At 37.2% G+C, this 11,330-nt stretch overlaps 1 protein-coding gene and 1 pseudogene across 1 annotated transcript in view; both read left to right on the forward strand.

Annotated features, from left to right (window-relative positions):
- LOC112036681 (protein DMR6-LIKE OXYGENASE 1-like) overlaps positions 1 to 3,161 on the forward strand; it is a 32,439-nt pseudogene extending 29,278 nt beyond the window's left edge.
- A 650-nt stretch (positions 3,162 to 3,811) lies between these two features.
- LOC136061772 (uncharacterized) overlaps positions 3,812 to 11,330 on the forward strand; it is a 13,276-nt gene continuing 5,757 nt past the window's right edge. The window contains exon 1 of the mRNA XM_065760035.1: positions 3,812 to 3,982. Within this exon, the coding sequence (XP_065616107.1) occupies positions 3,812 to 3,982 (171 nt within the window). The remainder of the gene's footprint in view (positions 3,983 to 11,330) is intronic.

The following is an 11,330-nucleotide window of genomic DNA, read 5'->3' on the forward strand; positions in this document are numbered from 1 at the left end:
CCCCCCCCCCCCCCCTCTTATTTTGCCTTTGCCTGTATTCATGTCTGTGCTTCCTAGGTATATACAACTTACAAATTTGTTTAAAAAGTCTTAGTGAAAAAAATTAATAGCATGGTTTTTGAGAAAGTAATAAACTAAGTTACTAACTTCATATGAAAATTATTGATTTAGTTTCTTTTTGAATTTTGAATTTTATATACTTTTTATTTTTAAAGGTTGGTTTGGTTAGGCGTTTTGGGAGATTAAAAGAACATTTTTAAAAATCAAGACTTTGTTATGCAACTATAACTCCTCATAGTTATATTAACGCACCCTAAGATCCGTTTGGAAATATCTTATTTGTTGAAATTAAAAACTTTTTTTACTAAAAGTACTATAGATAAAGTTAAAAAGTAGTTGAAATAGAACAGTAAGACCTATAAATAATATAAAAAAATGTAATATGACACATGAATGGTAGCACAATAAGCTGAATAGTAGTAAAAAAACTGGCATTTTAAGCTAATGCCAAATGCAACCTAAGTATCTTAAGTAATGTTAAGGGTTATTTATATATCATCTTTCAAAGGATTGTATGAAACTCAATTAGAAATTGTTATACAAAATTGAAATTTTTTAAAAACTTCCAAATTTTATACTAATAAAATGTAAGAAAACTATACATTTGTAAGTCTCTACTTTAAATTTAAACTATCTAGCTATTCTTCTTAAAGGACGAATGCCTTTTTTAAAAAAAAAAAAAAAAACCTGCCGCCTAAAACAGAAACGTAGCTACAGGCCCTTTGACGTGAAGAAGCAAAATCGAATTTGTGTTATAAACATATATGGATTATATATATATATATATTATGCAGTGATTCTAGTGAACTTTATATATATATATACACATATATGGATTATATATATATATATATTATGCAGTGATTCTACTGAACTTTAATCATCTTAATTATGTAAAACGTATGCTACCTATGTCTTCTGTTTTGGTTAATTATAATATAAATATGATTATAGGGTCGTGATCGATAGGAAAAATAATTATATTTGTTCTAAATAATTAATCAAGTAGCAAATAATTTGTGTTTTGCAGAGGAGTTGTTGGTGAGTACTGTAGAAATGCAAGAGGCCGGCCTAGCATTGAGGCTGCTTGAAGCAATATCAGAGAGCTTAGGACTTGATGAAGATTACAGAGATGAGGCTCTGGGGAAGCATGGTCAGCACATGGCTATTAACTACTAGTAGGGGTGGCAAATAGGCGGGTTGGGTCATAAATGGATTGGGTGTGTAATTACCCATTTATCTATTTATGACCTGTTTATATATAAATTAATTATCCATTATCCGCCCAACCTATTTAATTAGTAATCCGCCCATTTAACCCAATATAGCCCAAATAAATAAATAACTTGTTACTAGATTTTCTCATTAAGTTAGCAACTACAAAATTTCTCATAAACCAAACAGGACCCTTGAAAATCGGATTAAATTTTTTTAGCTTTATAACAACATCAACCACTTCATTTTCATTTATTTTTCCCAAATTTTCTCACAAACCAAACAGAACTTCTCCTCACCCAAACCAATACTTAGCTAATCAAACAATCTTTTCTGTTAAACTTGCTGCCCCAAGAAACCAAAATATTCTCCGGACTCTGTCCCTTACTCCCTTTACACAAAGAACAAATCTCTCTCACCGATTCATTATAAGAAAAAAAAAATTCATTATCCGAGTTCAAATGACTCAGCAATTCGATTCGTCCATGGCTATCCGTTTCAAATTTAGGAGTTCACCGGACTTTGACTCCGTCGATATTGAAGATCGACCTTCCATTTCGATTCATGATCTGAAATCCAAGATCGTTCATCACAAGAACCTTGATATCTGCCAAGACTTTGATCTCGTTTTCCCTGATGCCTTCACCGGTCAAGGTCAACTTTCTCTCTCTCTCTCTCTCTCTTTCTCTCTCTCTCTCTCTCTCTCTTAGCAATCTTTTCGAAATTTTGCAGAATTTGATTTCAAACAATCTTTTCTGCTAATCAAACAATAATTTGGTTTTAGGCTCTTGACGTGGGAGGAGTCGCTGGTGGAGGCGTGTGCGTCCTAGATGCGGAAAGTGTGGTTGTCGGAGGTGGAGCAGATGTAGTGGGATTTCTTTTTTGTTAAAGTGTTTGGTTACTGTGAAAATCTGAGGGAGAGTGAGACTGAGGGCCGAATGTTTGGGCTTGGAAATCTAGAGGATATACTATTTATTTAGTTTTAGATTTCAGAAGGGTTTAGTGGGTTTATTTAATTTTAAATTTTAGATGGGTTTAGTGGGTATTAGTGAATTTATCCATTTAGACCCATCTAATTAAATAACCAAATGGGTCTTTACCCATTTAACCCAAATACTTAAATGGGTTGGGTTAAGATTTATCCAAATAAGGTGGGTAATGGGCGGATTCATGGATATGGATAAAAATTACCATCCCTAACTGCTACCCACCTTGTCCACAGCTAGATTTAACCTATGGAGTAGCTGGGCATTTTGATCCTAACGTCATTACCATACTTCTCCAAGATGACGTGCTAGGTTTGCAAGTACTCAGAAACGGCAAGTGGGTTGTTGTCAATCCCATTCCATCTACATTTATTGTCAATATTGGTGATCACATACAGGTAAAAAATTTAAAATGGAATCTAGCTATTTATTATTCTATAGTTTTAACATGGTACTCGAGTCGAATGGGGTTTCTCTGACTGTAAGGGTTTAGGGTTTTTCTCTTTACCTAGCTGCCTGTAGAATTTTGTCCGTAGCATAGTCTAGGTTTTTGTCTCCCTTCAGTCTCTTTTGAGGTTGATAGGACGGACCGTTCGTGCCCTATTTACGTGGAGTGTTTTTTGCTGGCTTGGCGTGTTCGATTCCATGGCAGGTTTGGATGACATGTGGGCTCGTTTTTCTCTGTCAGAGGAGGAAGAGTGTGGGGTAGAAGTAACACGACAAGAGGATGTAATTATACATAGATTGGCAGGTAAATTCCTCACCAAACGGGTCTTGAACATTGATGCAGTGGCTCGTACGTTCAAACCCTTGTGGAAACCTATTGGTCAACTTAAGATTCGGGATGTGAGGGATAATATTCTCCTTTTTGAATTTGAAGAAAGCCTTGATCTTGAGTGAGTCCTTGAGCTTATGATAAAAACCTGGTGGTTTTCCAATGAGTAGTAGATGTTGAGTCGGCCCTTTTTCTAGATTACTCTTGCACAACTTTTTGGATGTAAATCCTTAACGTACTAGTACACCTTGCTACACAAGAAACAGGTGAATCAATTGGAAAAACACTAGGGCAGGTGGTGCAGGTGGCTGATCCTGAGGACGATAGCACGGGGGGTGACTTTTTAAGTGTGAGAATCATCTTAGACATCACTCAACCTCTACCAAGGTACTGTAAGCTATGGGTTGAAAGGAAACTAGTGGGTTGGGTGGGTCTAAAGTACGAAAGACTTCCAAATTTTTGTTATTGGTGTGGGAGTATTGGACATGGGGATAGAGATTGTGAAGTGTGGCTTTGTGGCAAGGGTAGTTTGAGGATGGAAGACCAATAGTATGGAGATTGGTTAAGGGCAGATACAGCAAGAGTGACACGTAAATCGGTGGTAGTGATTGCTAGGGCTTCTCGGTCTCAAGCTCCTTAGATAAAGCAAAAGAAATTTCAAGCCCATAATCAGAGTGAGTAGAGTGGGGATTCCTCTCAATCAAACACCATAGACAACACGGGTTTTGGTAGTAAACGGGTTGTAGGAGTGAAGCATGCCTCGGTCTCAAACCATATGGTCTCTTCGGTTGTGGTGGTTAGTCGAGGTAGCTCATCTGAGAGTGAACATGTCGCGTTGAATGCAGATGGAGGGTTTTCAGAGGTGCAGGTGGCAAGGTTGGAGAAGTGTGTGGTTGGCTTGATTATCACAGAACCAATGGGTTGCCATATGCCAATAGAGGTGCAGGTAAGTAAAGTGCTGCCTTCGGAATCACAAAGCCCTACGTGTGGCAGCTCAAACAGAGCAACGCCCTTTGCGAAGATAGCAAGGGGGTGGAAGAGATTAGCCAGTGAGAAAGGATCTTCAACCCGTGAGTACAATATGGGAAGTTGATCTAGTGGAGAGAGGGGGGAAAACATGCATGGGAAGCGTCGCATAAGTATAGACCATGAGGAGCAGATGGATAATAAGAAGCATTGCAAGGATATTGGTGGCTTGGAGGACGTCCAATTTTCTAAGGTGGTTGCTAGGGCCCAGCACCACCGGTCACAATGAGTTGCCTTAGTTGGAATTATCGTGGGTTGGGGAACCCACAGACAGAGGATGAAGTTGTTGCCTTGGTGACAGCTAAAGATCCCATGTTGGTTTTCTTAATGGAAACCAAAGTTGACTAACCTACTTTTGAAAGAGTTGGTAGAAAGATTCATTATACTAATTTGTTCTTTGTTCCTTGTGTCAATACAAGTGGTGGCCTTGCATTGTACTGGAAGTTTGAGATTGAGGTGGATGTGCAAACTTTTTCCAATCACCATATTGATGCTATTATTAACCAAGGAGTGAATGACACCTGGCGTTTCACGAGTTTCTATGGAGATCCTAATATAGCCAGCCGGGAAAACTCTTGGGCTATGAGCTTTGAGTCACCATTCTTCGTTGCCATGGGTGTGTATGGGAGATTTCAATGAAATTTTGTTTGCTGATGAGAAAATGGGGTGGTTGGATAGACCGAAGAGCCAAATGTAGGGTTTCAGGGATGGTTTGGATTATTGCAAACTAAAAGATCTTGGGTTTAATGGGTTTCCTTTCACGTGGTGTAACCGTAGATCAGGTGATCAAAATACTTGGATTCGGCTGGATAGAGGTGTGGCTACTATAGATTGGATTTTACAGTTTCCTACTTCTCGAATACATCACCTTGAAGCCTTCCATTCAGACCATAAACCTCTCCTACTTTGCTCAGATTTTGGAATTTAAAAGATTTTATAGGAAGGGAGAGCCTTTTTGGTTTGAATCTATTTGGTTAAAGGACACTTCTTGTGAAGCGGTGATAAAAAATTATTGGGGAGAGTAGCTTGTTTTGGATTCGATTTGGAGCTTTAATAGAAAGATTATGGCATGTCAAAGTAATTTGAAGGAGTGGAATAAAAAATGTTTTGGTCATGTCTGAAATACATTGGCTAAAAAACTTAAAGAGCTAAAAGTTGCAGAGGAAGATGGCATCTATAGAACAAACCCGAACAGAAATTTTTCATTAAGAGAGGAGATTCAAAAGGTCAAAGGTAGGGAAGAAAGCATGTGGAAGTAGCGATCTCATAATGCATGACTTAAGGAGGGTGATAGCAATTCATGTTATTTTCATTGTCGAGCAACTCAACGGAATCGTCGAAATTTCATTGTGGGATTGGAAGATGGTAAGGGTGTTTGGGTAGAGGATGAAGCTTAGATGGGTGGCATTATAGAAGAGTATTTTCAGTCCATCTATACAACATCAAATCCTTCAGGCATAAATGATATTCTCAATGAAATCTAACTTGCCATGTCCAAGGAGGCAGCTATGCTATTGGGCCGAGACTTCAATGTTGAGGAGGTTTGGATTGCTCTCAGTCAAACGGCACCCCTTACTGCTCTGGGGCCTGATGGTATGTCCCCTATTTTCTATAAGTCCTTTTGGCACATTGTAGGTTAGGATGTGACGTTAGTCGTGCTTAATGCTCTGAATATTGGTGTAGTGCCTGAATTGCTCAACTTTACCTTTATTTCTCTTATCTCGAAAATAAAATACCCCAAAAAAGTTTCTGATTATCGGCCTATTAGTCTTTGTAATGTTATTTGTAAATTGATCTCTAAGGTGTTGGTGAATAGGCTAAATTTTTTTTTGGCAAGTGCCATTCTTGAATCTCAAAGTGCATTCTTATATGGCCGTCTTATTTCAGACAATGTTCTAGTGGCTTATGAAACTCTCCATTATCTTAAGTGAAAAACGAAGGGTAAGGTGGGTCATATGGCGCTCAAGCTTGACATGAGCAAAGCCTACAACTGGGTGAAGTGGAAATTTTTGGAGAAAATTATGCAGCATCTTGGGCTTGGGGAAAGGATGGTTAGTCTTATAATGTCGTGCATAAGATTTGTTTCATATTCTGTTATTTTGAATGGGCAACCTGTTTGGTTATATCAAGTCTAGCCGTGGTCTCCGTCAAGGTGATCCACTGTCACCTTACCTTTTTCTAATGTGTGCAATGGGGTTGCAAAGTGTTGGTGCAAATACAATGATAATGGAAATAATACAACGAGAAACTGAATAATACTTCTTAATATTATTAATGTAAAGAAATGAATTACACAATACTATTTGGACTGAGGCACGGCACTCGCTCTCTTTAAGGAGATTCAAGCCCTTAATTGGGTTTGAATGAGTCTATTTATAGGCTCAATGGGCCTCACGAAATTACTACCCAATTTATTCTGATTAATTAGGTCCATTATTTTGATGTAGTGGGTATTACAAGATTAATTGTTGGATATTAATCTGATTGGCTGATTCATTTCCAATTTTGATATCTCCACTCTTCACCTCCCCCTTGCGCATGTATCTAGCCCAATATCTGAGATAATTCAATTTAGCCTATTAATCACCACAATTAAAAAGAATAAAATGGCCTCTCTCTTTTTCAATGTGGGATTAAACATTTTTCACTAACTTCTCATCTTCCATATTCACTCCCACATCTTTACATTTATGTTATAACATTTATTCATTTTAATTATTTAATATTAAAATGCTCCAACAATCCCCCACTCATTTTAATATTAAATTTTTTAGTTAAAGAGAGATTACTAGGATTGCTTTAGGGAAATTAAGCATCACTGCTTACACATAATAACCCAGGTGTTGACATGAGCTTTTATAGCTAGCACTTTACAGCCGTGTGCTGATCCTGGTTTCATTAGTGTATTTGAGATTAAGTCCAAATCTCATGGGTAGCGGCCCTACCCTCACACTCACATAGGTGAAATTTTGTCAAGAGTGTTCCTCTAATTCTGACACCCCACTCATACAAGCTACAAATTTCATTAAGAGTTTTTTACTCAACCTTTCCACATTACAGGATAAATGCACTTACATTATAGGGATGAACAATTAAAAAATTATTTACAAAATAAATAATTAAAAATAAATAAATTGTGCATTTCTTACGACCATCATATGATTCCTTTTTCCCATTGAACCAAATTCTCAGGATCTCTGGTCCTTGGGTTGGGTATCCTCATACATGGCTCATGATTCTATGGACTTTAGTCCCATCCCCCTCGATGTATTCCAGACTTTATCTTTTGCCAAAGCCTTGGTAAATGGATCTGCAAGATTATCATTAGATTTAATATAATCCACAGTTATGATGCCACTACTCAAATAAGATCGTACGGTACTATACTTTCTTCTTATAGGTTTGGATTTACCATTGTAGTAACGGTTTTTAACTCTACCAATTGCGGCAGTGCTATCACAATGAATTAATATACTTGGAATTGGCTTTTCCCATAGTGGAATTTTATATAACAAATCCCTAAGCCAATTTGCCTCTTCACTAGCTGAAGCTAATGCTATTAATTCAGCTTCCATTGTTGAATTAACAATTATTGTTTGGATTTTAGATTTCCAATAAATAGCACCACTACCTAAGGTAAAAATATAACCAGTGGTAGAGAGAGAATCACCTGACAAAGTATTTCAATCGGCATCATTAAAACCTTCAATCACAGTAGGGTACTTTTTATAAAATAAGCCATAGTTTTTGGTACCAATTAAATATCTCATGACTCGCTCAATAGATAGCCAATGATCTTTACTAGGCTTGCTAGTAAATCTGCTAAGCACTTCTACTGCATATGCAATGTCAGGTCTAGTACAATCAGTAGCATAACGCAAACTACCAATAATACTAGCATAATCTTTTTGATTAAAAAATCTCATCATCATTATTCATAGGAAATAAATGAACACTATAATCAAAAGGAGTAGCTACACTTTTGTGATCATGAAAATTATATTTTCTCAATATTTTCTCAACATAATGTGATTGATCAAGATATATTCAATCACATGCTTTTGTAATTTTCATGCCCAAAATAAAATTAGCCTTACCAAGATCTTTCATATCAAAATGGCTTTTAAGCATATTTTTTTGTCTCATTTATAACATGCATATTTGAGCCAAAAATCAACATATCATCCACATAGAGGCTAATAATAACATGTAAATTATTCCATGATTTAGAATAAATACATTTATCACATTCATTTGATTTATAATCATTCTCAATCATGCAAGAATCAAACTTTTCATGCCACTGCTTAGGTGCTTGTTTTAAGCCATATAGGGATTTAGTTAGCTTATATACCTTGCTTTCTTGTCTAGGCTCTACAAAGCCTTCGGATTGATCCATATAAATCTCTTCCTCTAGGTCCCCATTTAGAAAAGCAGTTTTTACATCCATTTGATGAATTTTCAAATAAAAAATTGCAGCAATAGCAATTAGCAATCTAATAGATGTAATTCTTGTTACTGGAGCAAAAGTATCAAAGAAATCAAGATTAGCTTTTTGTTTAAAGCCTTTTGCAACAAGTCTAGCTTTAAACTTATCTATTATTCCATCCAGTTTCAACTTTTTCCTAAGGACCCATTTACAACCTATGGTCTTACAACCTGGTGGAAGATCTACTAATTTCCAAGTTCTATTAGAAATTAGAGATTCCATCTCATCATTTACAACCTCTTTCCAAAATATAGCATCGGGTGATGTTAAAGCCTCTTTTAAATTTTGGGGATTTTCCTTAATGTTAAAAACATAATAACCAGGACCAAAATCCTTTTCAACTCTAGCTCTTTTACTCCTTCTAGGTTCCATTTCAAAATTTTCTTGATTTTGTAAATGTGAAGTAGAAGAACTAGGTTGTGACAAAATATTTTCTTCACCTCCACTATTTTTCAATTTAAAAGGAAATTTTTCTTCATGAAAAATTGCATTTCATGAAAAATTGCATCACCAGATTCAAAAATTATTTTGTTTTCAAGATCAAAAAATTTATAGGCTGCACTATTAATCGCATAACCAAGAAAAGCACAGGTAGTAGCTCTTATACCTAATTTAGGCATTTTAGGGTCAGTAAGCCTTACATAAGCAAGACAACCCCATACTCTCAAATATCCCAAATTTGGCTTATGTCCTTTCCACATCTCAAAAGGTGTGTGCTTTAAAGACTCAAAAGTCTGACTCTCAGAGGGTTTCGGTTGACTGTTAAAAACATTCGTTGATTAGCCACATTCATTTTCTTTTCAGCCTCAACTATCTCTGGAGTAGACTTATTAACAGCCGTCTCTTTGTTTTTCACAAACTTTACTTCCTTTGTGACTTTGGCTAATGAGCTGCTCCCTCCGGTATATCCAACCGGACTTGTCTGAGGCATGTCTTTGAGATGAAATAACATCATCTAGCTTCTTGGAGGAGACTCTATCCACCTTGGCATGAGCTTGCACTATCTCTTGCTCGAGAAACCTCACCTTCGTGTACGCTTCTGATAGCTCACCATTAAGTGCTTCAATCTCACACTTTGCCTCCTTATATCTAACCCACAGACTTTTGAAATCTTCCTCAGCTCTCTTCATTTTCTTCACGGCTGCCTTTGCCACCTTTGTATACTCTCCTGATTTCTCAAGAAGTATTGCGTAATTCTTTTTAAGGCTGGATGCGTCTTCTTCTTCTTCACCTTTTGATTCTTCAACAATCCCAATGGACTCCTCATCAGAACATTCACCCAGCTTATTCACAAGAGTACTCAAATCATCTGAAGATCCTCACATGTGCAATGGTCATGAATGCTGAGTAATTTCCCTCTCCGTCACAGCTTTCTTCAGATTCAGATTTTGATGAGTCTGAGTCAGTCAAAGTAGTGGCATAAAACTTTCCTTTTGTCTTCAAATAGTTTGGACATTCCTTTTTGAAGAGTCCATGTCCGTTGCACTCGAAGCATACAATGTCCGAAGGAGATTGAGACTCCTTCCCTTCTTTCCTCGTAAACTCTTTCTTATCACCTCTTGAAGATGAGAATTTCCTTCTATTAAATGGTTTCCCATATGTTTGGAGAGACCCAATCAGCTCTTGAATTTTGATCTTATCCAAGTCTTTACTACCTCTATGGCTGTGACCTTTGCTCTAAAACATTCAAGCAAGGACCTCAAGATTTTCTCACCACCTTGGTGTCTTCAATCTTCTCACCAAGATTGAGTTTAGCAATGACAATTTCGTTGAGCTTCCCATAGAATGAATCAAACGATTCATCTTCACCCATCTTGAGCTCTTCAAATTTGGTGGTAAGCATTTGAAGTTTTGTGTCCTTCACCTTCTTAGTCCCCTCATAAATTGTCTCCAAAATTTTCCAAGCTTCCTTGGCCACAGTCATGTGAGATATTCTGTGGAATTCATCAGGAGACATAGCACAGAAAATAGCATTTAAACCTTTACTATTAGCATTGGCTGCTGCAAGAGCAGCCTTATCCCAATTGGCCTTAGGAGCCTCTAGTTTAGTCCAACCTATCTCAACTGCATCCCAAACGGTATCTTCTATAAAGCATAAAAATGCTCTCATTCGGACTTTCCAAAAAGCATAATTATTACCATCAAAAAATGGTGGAACAGTGAGAGATTGAGACCTATCCATCTCAACAAGGGGTCAAGGATCACACTTAGGTATTAACACCACAACAAGTGTACTCGCTCTGATACCAATTGAAAGTTCAATATGGGTATGAAACACCCTTGAACGTTTAGACCCCCAGATACAGAATACCAATTCAAACTTAATATCAAACAATCAATGTGTGGAATATGATAACAAGCTTATAACAGAATTGATAAAACAATCTAAGCCAAATACAAACACATCCACAACAGTAAATATAAGGTAGAGATAAAGGAAAGAGAGATGCAAATACACGGACAACACACGATGTGTTATCGAAGAGGAAACCGAAGTCCTCGGCGTAAAACCTCTCCGCCGCCCTCCAAGCGGTGATAAAATCCACTAAAGAATATAGTTGGGATACATGAACAACAGAAGACCCTCCAAGCATAATCTACTCAAGTACCTAAGCCCTCCAAGCTTCTTACTCTAACGAGGTTACGCCGAACCTATTTCTTCTTTAGCTTGCCGGATTCCGCTACTTGACCATAGCATCAACCAATGTATATTGGTTCCTTTCCAAACTGCTTCCCAAAGCACCAAATGGACCTTCTCACAGACGTGGGTGTGGTGAGA

This window comes from Quercus suber, unplaced genomic scaffold (genome assembly GCF_002906115.3).
Source record: "Quercus suber isolate HL8 unplaced genomic scaffold, Cork oak 2.0 scaffold_351, whole genome shotgun sequence".
NCBI lineage: Eukaryota > Viridiplantae > Streptophyta > Magnoliopsida > Fagales > Fagaceae > Quercus > Quercus suber.